The following is a 12,912-nucleotide window of genomic DNA, read 5'->3' on the forward strand; positions in this document are numbered from 1 at the left end:
CTCCACCGTGTCCTCATCTGCAGGCAAAACCACAGACTCTGTTCTAATTTTATATAGCACCCTGTTATTTTATATCTTTCTCAATGGCATGTGTTTGTGTTTGTGGGTGGGTAGGTGCATGTGCATGTGGGGGAAGTATGTGTTTAGGTCTGTCAGTAGAGATCTCTTTGCTCACCCAATGACAAAGGCATGAACCATTTCAACTCATATCTTGTGGACTTTCACTAGGTTGCCTACAAAGTTTTGCCCCTCACTGCACTCCCAGGGCCATGGAAACCTGCTGACTAGCATGCAGCACGAAGCAGAAAGATCTGCACAAGAGATCCCCTTCAAGTAGCGTTGAAGACAGCGAACAGAAATAACCAGTAAGAAGAGGCTTCTCTGCTGTTGGCAGCTGGGAATGACAAAGAAGCTCTACATCCAGCTTGTGCCTCCCAAGAGTCTGCAGAAACACTAAAAAAACTGGCAAGAGAACAGCATGTGGCATCAAAAGAGAAGGAAGCTGCTGAATCTTGTCGAGGGAACAACAGTCTGAAAACACGCCTTGAGGTCCAAAGCAACCAGAAGGTAACAGGGAGGTTCAAATGGGATTGTAACATTGACAGCATTCCACACTCATCCTCTGCTGATGCCCTGAAAGCTGATCAGTCATTCAGATCTCCTTTTCCCTGCTCATGGCATTGCAGCTGTGGGCACTCCCAGCTCATGACACCTTCTGTCCTTTAGTTTGAATTGTTTTACATAAAAATATATACATACATAATTCTATATATAATTACATTAATCACATATATAATCTATACACACCCACAGAGAAGTTATACACATATATTACATATACACACATACTTGCACATATGTATGTGCATAATGCATGTAATTACACTCACAGGAATGCCTGCATATGAGTTGAGATAGGTGTATGCAAATGGATTTACCTAGCTAGCTTCTTCCTTTCTTTTTCTTCTTCTTCCTCTTTCTGTGCAGATGTTAAACTCTCAGCATCAGCAAGGTTGTCCACAGCAATGGCCAAAAATACATTCAGTAAGATATCTGTTTGTGTGCTACTTAAAGAAAACAGGCTTTGAAAACTGCACAACAACATTATACCAAAGGTTTCTTAATTGAAAATTTTTAGCAACCTGTCATCAGATCTCTTGGATTTTCCAAACTTCCATCTCACACAGATGTTCAGGATGTGTATATCCAGCATGCACAAACCTACACCTTCGATCTAAATGGCTAACATACTGTGTACCATTACCAGAATTTCACAACAGAATGACCGATAAAAGACACCGAAGTCCAGACTTAGATTTTAGTTTCCGATTTCCCAAAAGAGTCTCACTTTGTGCAACAAATCCCCCTGAAGATAAAGGGAGTGCTGAAAGTTTTGCATCTTTGACAGCTTCAGGCACTTTTATTAAACACTCATATTCAAGAGCCTCATACCATAAGGCACCAGGGATTTCCAGTTTTGGCCTATGTACTTGAGTTGAACAACCTCATGACAGGTATTCCCACAGACATGTGTGGATTTTATGGACAGCAAGTATAGCACTCTCATTAGCATTTCTGAGGCAACCAGAAAGAAATTTGTTTAGTCTGGGCATTGAAGAGTTGAGCTGACAACTCTGCCATCTCCTAGCAGAGAGTCCGTGCATGGCCAGTCATGCCCAGGTAGCCAAAGGGCAAGGAATTACAATTCTTTTCTTGTCTTGCTGGATCTCGTGTTACAAATCTGAACATCAGCTTCTTTTATAAATTTCTTGAGAGTGGGTTTATTACACCATGATAACTTTTAAGTAAACCCCAGTTCAAGGCTTAGTCTGGAAATACAGCCACCCCACTCCCTGGGCTCCAAGGTCTAATGGCTCCGAAGTCAGCCAGCACGTAGAGCTGGCTCACATTTTCCTCTGTAGTTCACAAGGAGGTCCAAATTGTAGCTTTTTTAAGCTGTCAGGCAGACTGCCTACCTTGACCTTCAGATAAGTGGAATTGCACCGTCTCACTTTGAAGTGAAGGCATGCAGGTCAACTGAAATGTCAAATAACAGGGTTTGAGAGATCTGAATTACGAGGAAAGGCCAGAAGATCCAGGCTGAGACTACAATGTGGCTTTATAGAAGAACCTTTATAAAACAAAATGTCACCTCTGACACAGGAGGGCCACTAAAGAAGCAGAAACTAAACATGAACAAATTTGGAGCAAACTGAGATATGGAATAGAACAAAAGTTCTATGTTATATTCAAATACTGTGAAAAGACACTCATAGACTAATCGTGCAGTGTGCTTTGGACCTCCTGGGATATGTACAGTGCCCTCACTTCACCTTGAAGCCAGAGAGAACTGAAGTTACTTAATACCAGCACAGGCTGGAATATGACAGACCACACTATTTTCTGTTCGAAGAACACACAGATTGCGGTAACTGAAATGGAACACGGTTCCTGTTAGTTTATACATGAATTAATATATGATCTCACATAAATCAATTATGTCAAACATATGTTACCTCTATTACAGCATTTGTATATACCATATTGTAGATTATACATATTTTTATTCCACATAAGGATTAGATGAAAGCGCATGGAATATATTACTGAAAAGGCAATTAAAGCAAAAATAGGCACTAAGTACAGTAGGTACACACAGAGATTAGTTTCTGGAGAAGATAGGAAAGAAAAACCTATGAGAGAATTAAGAGGAATGAAAAATAAAAACACTAAACATGTAAAGATACTAAATAAAAGCTAGCATGCAGAACTGGCACATAGCTGGCTCTTACAACTGTTTATATGCCTTAGCACTAGCTAAAATTAAACAAACTTGTTTAACTTTTGGCAGTGCAAAGTCAAAATTCAAACCTAGGGAAAAGGTAAAAATGTAAGGTATGAAATTCATTATTTTCTGATATAAAGTAGTAAAGGGTGGCTTTAGATTCAGCCCCACTTGAAGAAAAGGGTAGCATCAAAGGATACAGTTTCCACAGATGAAGAGGATGATGAAGTAAATACAGACCAACATTCCTGGAAAAGAGGGGCCGCCATAAGCCATGATCCCATCATACATCACCGAATTCCAGTCCTCCCCAGTCAGGATCTAAATGACATATTCCCACCAATAAGGGATACAGCGTTAGACCACACAAAGAATTTGAAAACCCCATAAACATAAAGATATCTTTGATCCTAAAGAAACCCCCCTCCCCCAGGATGATTGGAGACTCTGGCTGTGTCCATCTAGAAAACAAACAAACAAACAAAACCAACCAAAAAAAGAACAAGGAAAATGCAAAGAGAGACTGTTCTCAAAGTGTAAAAAAAATCCCAGATGTCCCCTTGAAGATGATGCCTGCAGCCAAATGGCTCTCCCAGACAACCCTGTTCAAGTCTCCCCACCTCTCCCAGGCATCTCCCTGCCATGTGCCTGTTGTTTCAGACAGGCTGCACAACCTATAGCACTGAAGACAGCCCTTAGCCCAGCCCTCTCTGCCACTTCCCTTCACCTTGCATGTAAAATCATCATCCTGACGCTCTTGGTTGATTACTCTCAAAACTGCAGATATTTGTTCCCCAGTACTGTGGGACAGGGGAGGACAGCTGCAGAGTTGGGCTTTGTCATGCAGGCGCTGCCCTAGGACATGGCAATGGCCATTCCCTTGCTAGACCCTGCTAAGTCCTGGTGGCCTTGCTACACACGGGCTTTGGCTCTGGTTCCCCACTTTGGGAGGAATTACCCCTGTGCTGGCAGCACAGCATGGCACCTTGCTCCTGGAGCTCTTAGCTTGATGTCCAGTCTCAGGGACTGTCAGGTTGCAGGGGAAGGGTGCAGGACCTGTTCTCTGTCTCACCATGTGAACACAATGTGTTGGCCCCGCTGGGACCACTTTTGCCCTTACCTGAAACACAGTGAGGAGTGACTGAGGGAAGTTGTCGAATGTACTCCTCCTGGTCTGCATCTCATCAAAATTAAACTTGCCCCCAAAGAGCTGCATCCCCAGGAGAGAGAAGATGATAATGAAGAGGAAGAGAAGCAGCAACAGGGAGGCAATGGAGCGGACTGAATTCAGGAGTGAAGCCACAAGGTTACTGAGGGAGTTCCAGTATCTGGGAAAGAAAATAGAAGCAGTTAAAATTCCTTCAATCCAAGACAGGTGCTCATGGACTGTACAGGATATCAGTTCAGGCTGCCTTCTGTGTATAAGCAGGCACTTCCAACCACCCTGTTAAACACTGAATCATTGATGTGCTTCCCTAAGATAATGAGACCTACTGCAGCTAATGAGTAATTTTACTACCACACGTGTACATACACAATTCTCTCCACCTCCCACCCCATACACACACCCAGAAGATTATTGCAGCACTCTCCATCTAAGGCTCTGCAAATCTATCAATATACAGTGATTAGTTCTTGCTGCTTCAGTGAGTTACATTCTAACCAACCTCATTACAACACTCACAGATGTTATGGCAGCCAGAATATCTCACTCCAGAGAATGGCCTGTAATAACTAACAAGAGCAGATGGGGAAACAGTTTGGATGCAAATACAAACTTGTCCAAAATCTGGTGTGTGTGAGTGTGTGCTTGGGCTCACTCACAGATAGAGGTTGCTAAGCTTTCTGGGATTGAGAGGAATGAGAAAGATATTAAAGGTCCTTTTACACGGACCTTAAAAGAGACTCCAGAGCTACATCCATGAAGGTCAGAGTTTCCTTTGCTCTTGGAAGAGCACACCATCACTGCTTTTTTGGGTATCAAACCCACTATACTTCCTCGAGCAGGCTGCAGAACATTTTGGAAGGGATCCATCCAAGAGAAAGGACACCTAAGACCTGTTCTCCCAGCATATTCAGGCTTGTGCCCAGATCAGACTGATATACGATGTAGAGAAAGGACCTTCTTGCTCTTGTGTTTCCTCTTTAGGATTCAAAGAGATGCCAGCAGCATGCTCTGCTGCAGTGTGTCAGTTTGCTTGCATTCTTTGCCAGCCTGCAAAGCAGTCATGTGTCGGAGAAAGACTTCAGAAAAAATTGCTAAAGAATCCACATCAACCATGAAGCATCTTCCACTTTGGTCTTGCTCCTGCTCAACCACTCCTAGTCTACTGCTTAGCTGATCACGACCATTTCTCTTTTATGCAGTTTTGAGTCTGACAGAGCTTTCAGACTGGGCTGAAGTATTAGCTGTCATCTTCCAGTCACCTCATTTTGAATGCACATTACTAGCAAACTTCAACAGCTTTCACAGGTCTGCAAGCCAGTAATGTTTGCCTGTGATCTCCAAGACTTCCTTCTAGTACCATCTCTTGTGGTCTACCACCATGCTTTGAGACTCCACTATGGCCAATGTCCTCTACTCCCTTCTCCCAAAGCCCTGAACACTGAACCTTTCTTTCCTTAGAGGACTCTGAATTTCTAGCCATATTTTCCTCAGACAAAAGTTCCACTTGAGAAGGATGGCAGACGTGTCTAGTGCTCTCGCTCCTCTAAGGAAGCCTGATCCTTCAACATACAATTTTTTTCTGAAAGTAGTGTAGACGTTAGAGACAAAGGTTCTTAAAATCCCAGTCAAATTAGTATTTTTAACATGTCAGTGTAAAAAGAAGACTTTTCTTGTCCCATGGAAGACAGGCATGTTTGAGCAGCCCAATCACTTTGTGAAGGTTAGCGATCTGATCTGCAGAGGGACACTGCCATGTCCTCTGAAGTTCAGCAAGTAGTTCATCTCCAAGGACTGAGCTTCAAAGAGAACTGTGATGTTTTCCCTCCAGCCCAGCTTCAGCACTTCAGAGAAAACCAGAATGCTTTAAAGTTTAACTGCAATTAAGGAGATGAGCAATGGAACACTACAGAGCAAAGGTAAGGGCATGGAAGCTGTGGGCTCAGTGCCACCAAATATCTGCACTGAATGTGCAATGTAACAGCTCACTGTATTTGCATTTATGCTTACAGCTCACATACTTTCACACTTTGCAAGGAAGGGAAAGTGACATAGGAAAAGGGAAAAATTAATCTCTGATGAAACTTGACTGACTTTAGCATCCTTAAATCAGAAGTTGATGGGGTCCAGAATATCTCACCAAGTCCTCCAGTGTCAGCCAGGACACACATTTTCTAGGTCTTTCTAGCAGTACCCTTAAAAGGCATACAGTAAAGCTGTTACACATCTGAATAGTCTCAGTGACTCACTTTAAGCTTAAATGCCTTGCTATCTCAGAGCACAGAGTTCTATCAGCTCTGCATTTCTTACAAAAGGCTCAATACCTGAGATTCAGATTCTTATGTAACTATCAAACTCACAGCTATTAACTGAGATGACCTCGTGATAAGATTAGTGCTGTTTTATCTTTGCACTGAGGGCTAGCTAGAAATACAGCACCATTAGAAAAGTAAACAAACCAATCAGAGGGAAAAAAAAAAGAGAAAAAGGAAAATGGAGAGGATAAGGAAAGCTTCACTTGACTAGGATGTGAAAATAACAATTGTCTTATCTTAGTGTCCTAGAAGCCTGACCTAAGGTTACCATCTGTCACATTAGGTGGTTACAGAACTAACACGAACACCCCCTCAAAGTGAGATCTGGGGTTACTCCATGAAACATAAGGCTTTTGAGTCAGGAATGAAGCTCAAAGAAGTTTCTTGCTACTTCATCCTCCTTGGTTAATATACTACAAAATAAAAATAATTACAATAAATCTCATGACACTGCTGCATGGAATCAGAGGTTTTGAACCAGGCAGCAGCATATAATGGGAGGTACAAGAGTAAGTGCTGCTGCTGTCTCAGACTTATAGGGAAATGAATGTACTTTTTAACATCTCCCACTTGCAGATCTCAGACCCTTAAGGATGCCAGTGAATGAGGCACTGCAAAACCCCAGTGAGTACGACATGATTATGATCCCTGTTTCAAAATGGAGGAATGATGCAGAGAAGTTAAATGGTTCATTCAACATCTCACAAAAAAATCAATTGCAGAACTAGATTAGAACTTAATGTGTTCTTTTATTCTCTTCCCTCTCCTCTCCATTGCCTTCCACTATGTCTTTATGACACTGGCAATCACAGATGCAGAGTTTAAAACAGTAGCAACAGCTGGCAGTCTCATTGTAGGAAAGTTCCCACACTGTTCATCCAATATAAAACCACTTTGAAAGCAGGTACAAAAAAAAAAAAAAAGGTGCCCTGTCTTTCCTCCCTATGAACAGTGACATATCTAGTGGTGAGATTAGGCATAAAATATCAACTTTCAGTATGCTGTTGCCAATAAATTGATTTATTTTTTAAGTATAAAGGACTAAATACAGGGATTTATAAAGCAGTAAAGGACTATTTATAAAGAGAAAGTAATTTGTCTTCTCATAGCAAAGGGAGAGTTTCTGCACAGCCCTGTAAAAATTAGAGAGAATAAACCAAACAGATTATATTTTCTGCCTAAATGATTCTGAAGAGCATAATTTTGGAAGAAACATTTGCTCTTGAAATTGTAAATGTGGTTTCTAAAATGATGCATTGTTAATCTGATGGTGTCTTTTATTTGTTTCTATTATATCAGGGGGCTGTATTTGTGTTTTTCCTAAAAGTGTATCATCTTGATGCACCCAGATTTTGTTTGTGCTTGGTGTTCACTGTGGAAAATCCATACAAATATATAAAGATTAGGCTACCTACTGATATAATCTCACCAGAGTAATTTTCCTCCTTTGTGTCTTTTTAATGCCCTTGGTTATCACTATTTCCATCTCCACTGTGTCCCCCCATGTATTCTTCATGAATATATGTATTTGACATAAACCACAGCACTGTGCCATTCACTAAGAAGAAAATTAACTCTATCCCAGCTGAAACCACGAGGACACCACTGTCATCCCTCCTACCCTTCCTAGCTTTCTAGGACTGTACCTTTTCTGTATTATCATTGCACTCAGGTGGTGTATTCCACTAGTATAGATAATGCTGTCAATAAATCATCATTGTACTTAGAACTCAGTGAATAGTGGAAAAATTTGTATTTTACTGGAGAACACCAGAGGTAAAAGTTTTGCTTTAATTCTCTCCTGCAGTAAGACATGAGTGGGCCTAAAACAGTGCTTTGGAGTCTTGTGCTAGGGCCTTCCCTATGAGGGCGAACTTCACCCACAGAGGGGAAAAATCATGAAGAAAATTATGAGTAATTAAAAAACAGATAAATCTAAGACTACTGCCACCTACTTGCCAATAGTTTAGGAACAGGAAAGAAGGCAAAATCAGATGAATACATTATTCATTATGAGTTATTCCTCAGCTCTGTGCTTTATACATAGACCCATCTACAAATTTCAGGAGATGTAGTCCAGGTAACATTTGCATCCATGCAAAATTGTATTTTACTTCTGCTGCAGAATGAAAGTAAATATACCTAGTCCTGCTGCTGGTTGGTTTGAACATTCCGTGTCTGCCAGAAGCTTTAGGAATATTTGAGTACTCCAATAGCTCAAGCTTCCTAAAGCATTAATGATATCCTCTCAGCATTTGCCTTTCTATTAGAGAATTCTCTTAGCTAGATTATATATTTTGTGTAGGAGTGGAGAAACGTCTTGTAAAAACAATGACCTCTCCAGGATGCTATGCTGAAACTTATGCGTTTATAACTATTGGTATGTTGCCCTGGGTGTATCTGATTACCCAATGCCTCAAACAGCTACTGGTTTCCTCAGAAACCAGGCCTGGGACTCAGTGATGACAGCTTTCAGACCCAAAAGTCCAGGAAAAACAGTCACCAGACCAGAGATCCCCACTATTTATGAAAGGGCAAAGATGCCTCTCCTGCTGGAAACTCTTGTAGCTGGAACATTTTCCCTTTTCTATGATCACAAGTCTAAACAGACCACCATTTTTTTCTTTTTTAATAGTTGTAGGCTTGCTTTGGCCTCTCTCTCTGAGAGTGTAAACTGATTTTCTGTCTCTGACATCTGACCCTGAAAATTATCCACCCTGCCAGAGAGCTGAGGCTCAGAAGCTTTAAGGGTAAATCTTGTACGATGTGTAAGTCCAAGTCTGCTGGTTTTTAATGCCTCTCAGCTCTGCCATCTTGACTGTCTTCCAGTTTTGGTCTTGTTTTTGTCATGCGCTGTGTTTTTTATCTCAAATTTGTCATAAATTTCCTTTGGGGGAGTTTATAGTGATTCTAGGGACATTTTCATAGCTGAACTTGCAGAAAATGCACTCTTCCATCATCTCAGTCAAGCTTTTTATAAGGTGCTGACTGGCACCCACATGGGAAAAGGCAGGCCCTGTGCTGCTTCGTGTGAGCACTTGGATAGATTTGTTTCAAAAACTCCCAAATGAGTAAGTTGGGATCTGATCTCTCCTACAACCTCCCCACAAGCTGAACATCCCCTGCCACCAGGCTGGTGTTTTGGAAGTACCTGACTGCAAGAAGCAGTGACTTTCTAATAGACACTACTGTGCCTTTACGCAGAGGGAGAGGAGAAAGAAGGAAAAGGAAAAAGAGGGGAGACTGGAATGTGGAAAAGGCTGGTTTCTTTGTAAAGCTGCTGCTTCATGCTGGACTCCTTTGAAGAAGAAGAGTGGCAACGTCCTTTGCCTGTAGCAGCTGGTGTTGACACTCTGCCATACAGGCCACTGTTGAATCTACTGGAGCTGGCATGGGATCCTCAGTCAAATGTTGTTTTGGCTCAAAGCAGTCTTTCAGGCTCCTCTCTGTCACCATAAAGCAACAGAAAAGGTCACAAGGCTATCTGCTGTTTTATTTTCACTCTGTTTTTTGCAGGGAACTGTAAGACCCCAAGCTCAGCTCACACTGTCCTTCCAGATTTCAGTTTAATAATCTGCATGGTATCAAGTGTCTCCAGGCCCCTAAGCTGGACTCCTCACCAATCCTTACCACTCACATCAGGGATACCCAGCCTGCACAGCCCTCCTCATCTTGCCACAGACGTCAGAAGATGAGGACTGCCAGCCTAGCACTCTCACTACCCACTTAGTGGTAGAAAAAGTGAAAAAACAGGAATGTGAGTGACTTGTACCTATATATGTTGTGCATTGAGCAGTAGCCCTCCTTCATTCCCAAAGAAGCACAAACCTACCTTGTGATTTTAAATATTCTTAGGAGTCGAACACATCTCAACACCGAAATGCCCAGTGGTGACATGATCTTTGTCTCAACCAGAATAGTTTCCAGGATTCCTCCACATACAATGAAACAGTCAAAGCGGTTGAAGAGGGACACAAAATAGGCCTGGAGACCAAGGCTGTACATCTTCAGCAGCATCTCTGCCGTGAACAGAGCTAGCAGCACCTTATTGGCAGTGTCTCATGAAAAACAAACAGATTAATTAAACTTAGTCAAAAGATCATCACAGCTAACCATAGGCCCTTGCCTGTAAGAAATTCCTTCTGGGATCAGTCTGAAAGGTTAACTTCAGACAAGCTTGGGTCAAAGAATGGACTTCAAAAGCGTGGGCATCTCATTCACAGAAATGTTTTACAAAGACGCTTACAGTGATTCTTATGTATTGCACATACAGCTGCGATGTATTACACAACCATATAACCTCCGTGGCAGTGACATGCCCTCCTGTGCACAACCTCCCATCACACTTGTCATCTGCAGATGAGAGTGGGAATAGAAGAGCTGCTGTGCTACCTACTGCTACTTAATTAAGCCTTTCAGCTGCTCTCACCTCCAGTAAGGATTCAACTGTTCTGCAGACAGAAGAACTTTATAAAATAATCACTCTTCCTCACATCCCCGGTAACTAGACTTTATCACAAACGCCATTTCAGGGAAAACCCTGGAGAACCTATAGCTCCCAGTGGCTATCCATATACCAGAAATCCAGTTGCTGCAAATATATATTCAGCATAAGCTCCTGATTTCACCTACACCCAGTGAACACTGCTTTGGCTGGAAACAAGGAAGTTGCGTTTTTGCTGAAACTCCTCCCATTGCAGGCAAAAATTTTGTTGTATTATCTAAGATCCTCCACAGAGAGAGGACTATTTGGAGCTGTGTACGCTCCTTTTACATTGTGTGGTTTAATGCATCAGCTCCTCCCTGAGGCCTCTTTTCTGACACTGACCACTATAAACAGAACCATCAGCCTCTTCTCACCTTGGACCTCCGTGAGCCAGTCTGGCTGGTTGTAGTGCTCAGAGGCAATGGTAAGGGTGTTGAGAAACACAAGGAAGATCACCAACCAGTAGAAAACATTGGACTTGACAGCGGCACGGCACTTTCTTCTGCAGAATCGATTCCATCGGCGCCAGTAGCGACTTGAAAAATTGGAAAAGGAGAAGATATTTTCAGATAGAGATCCTAAGGCTATTGCAAATCTCTGTCAAGAGAGACTCTAGTCTTGATTATTGTTCAAGAATGGCTGAGAATAACTTTAAAGTTCACCCTGAGAAATGTTCTCTCATTCTCATCCAAGTTAACAGTTGTGATCATCCGTCCATTAGCTAGAGGAATAAAGTTAGCCATAAGCCAATTTGCAACATTTAGGGGTAAATAAACCGCTTCAAGCAATGTCTTAATCTGATTAAGACATCCATTGCAGCTACCCTGAGAGGCTTTTCAGCCCAGTTCCCACAAAAATAATTATTCTTCTTGTATTTAATGCTTGTGGCCTGCAATGGGACCTTGCCCAGCCTCAGGATAGTCAATGAGAAGATACTTTCAATATACCATGGACGTCTGGAATAAGTCCTTGGAGAGGTGAGGTCACATAAAATCTGTGGAACATTTCTGACATTCAGCAATGTTCAGGAGTAAGCCCAATACAGACAAGGACTCTGAACAGAAAAATAAAACTTAGGGGACCTCAGCATCTCACCTTCATGCCTGGAACTAAGGATACCATTTGCTAATCAACAGACCTTTTAAAGTTTGCTTTCCCTGAATGCATCCCCTCGTGTCATTGATTTCTGAGGGTAATTAATAACCACAGAAGATATTTAAAGCTAATTACACACCTCCTACTCTTCAGAATTTAACTTGCATAGCAACCAGTTTCCAGGCAACACTTGCCACTGTATAATAAATCTAATAGTTTTATATAGATATTATACATATGTGTGTGTGTGTATGTGTGCACATACACAACACTACAGGAAGAAAGAATTTTTCTTGGCTAGTCTTCCCTTATGTATTATTTCCAGTGATAAACTATGGCCATGCTTGAGGTCAGGGTTCAGCACCTATATGAACAAAAGCCAGGTGGTGTGAAAATTCCACATTGGCCAAGAGTTTTGTGACAACATTTTTACAGGTAATCAAATCCAAGCTGTTTTAGCTATGCAATTTATAAAGGCACCCATGCTAGCACCCACAAACATTTAATAAGGGTTGTGTGTTTTGCAGTGGATTTGGGACAAGAAACGATCTTCCCAATTTTCAAAATGGGCACAAGACTTAGACATACGTGTTGTCATGAAATCATTAGCAGTCCTGTATACACTTTTGTGTGTAGTTGTGCACAAATGTGCATGCATATGACCATGTGATGATATGAGTGGGTTTTTGTGCTTACATCTACACACAAATAATTCTACAGATTGTAGGAATGTGAGCATGTATGCAGCTCTGCACAGGGATGCATATAGGCAGTATGTACGCATATGTGAATTCCTGAATTTACATTACTGTTCATTATTCAGGTAAGCTAAAGAACAGAGTTTCTCACTTGTTTCAGTTATTCTGAAAATTAATTTAGTTTTTTATAAAATTGACTTTGAAATCAAAGTTATGAAGGCAGCTGGCCTCCTACTGTAGAGGCAGAAATGGACTGGAACCTCAACTACCAAGTTCCATGAGTTCAGCCAGCCTTTCCATCAGAAGCCCACTGATGACCACCTGGGGACTACTTCACATTTTCAAAAGCCTTAAGTTAACAGGAAAAC

At 41.7% G+C, this 12,912-nt stretch overlaps 1 protein-coding gene across 1 annotated transcript in view; it reads right to left on the reverse strand.

Annotated features, from left to right (window-relative positions):
- Nucleotides 1-12,912, reverse strand: part of CACNA1C (calcium voltage-gated channel subunit alpha1 C) — a 493,743-nt gene that overhangs the window by 100,850 nt on the left and 379,981 nt on the right. Inside the window, exons 12-16 of the mRNA XM_055711046.1 lie at nucleotides 11,126-11,286; nucleotides 10,098-10,323; nucleotides 3,906-4,113; nucleotides 2,986-3,106; nucleotides 939-1,053 (exon numbers count right to left, since the gene is read on the reverse strand). Coding sequence (XP_055567021.1) covers nucleotides 939-1,053; nucleotides 2,986-3,106; nucleotides 3,906-4,113; nucleotides 10,098-10,323; nucleotides 11,126-11,286 — 831 coding nt within the window. The remainder of the gene's footprint in view (nucleotides 1-938; nucleotides 1,054-2,985; nucleotides 3,107-3,905; nucleotides 4,114-10,097; nucleotides 10,324-11,125; nucleotides 11,287-12,912) is intronic.

The sequence above is a fragment of the Falco cherrug genome, chromosome 5 (assembly GCF_023634085.1).
Source record: "Falco cherrug isolate bFalChe1 chromosome 5, bFalChe1.pri, whole genome shotgun sequence".
Lineage (NCBI taxonomy): Eukaryota > Metazoa > Chordata > Aves > Falconiformes > Falconidae > Falco > Falco cherrug.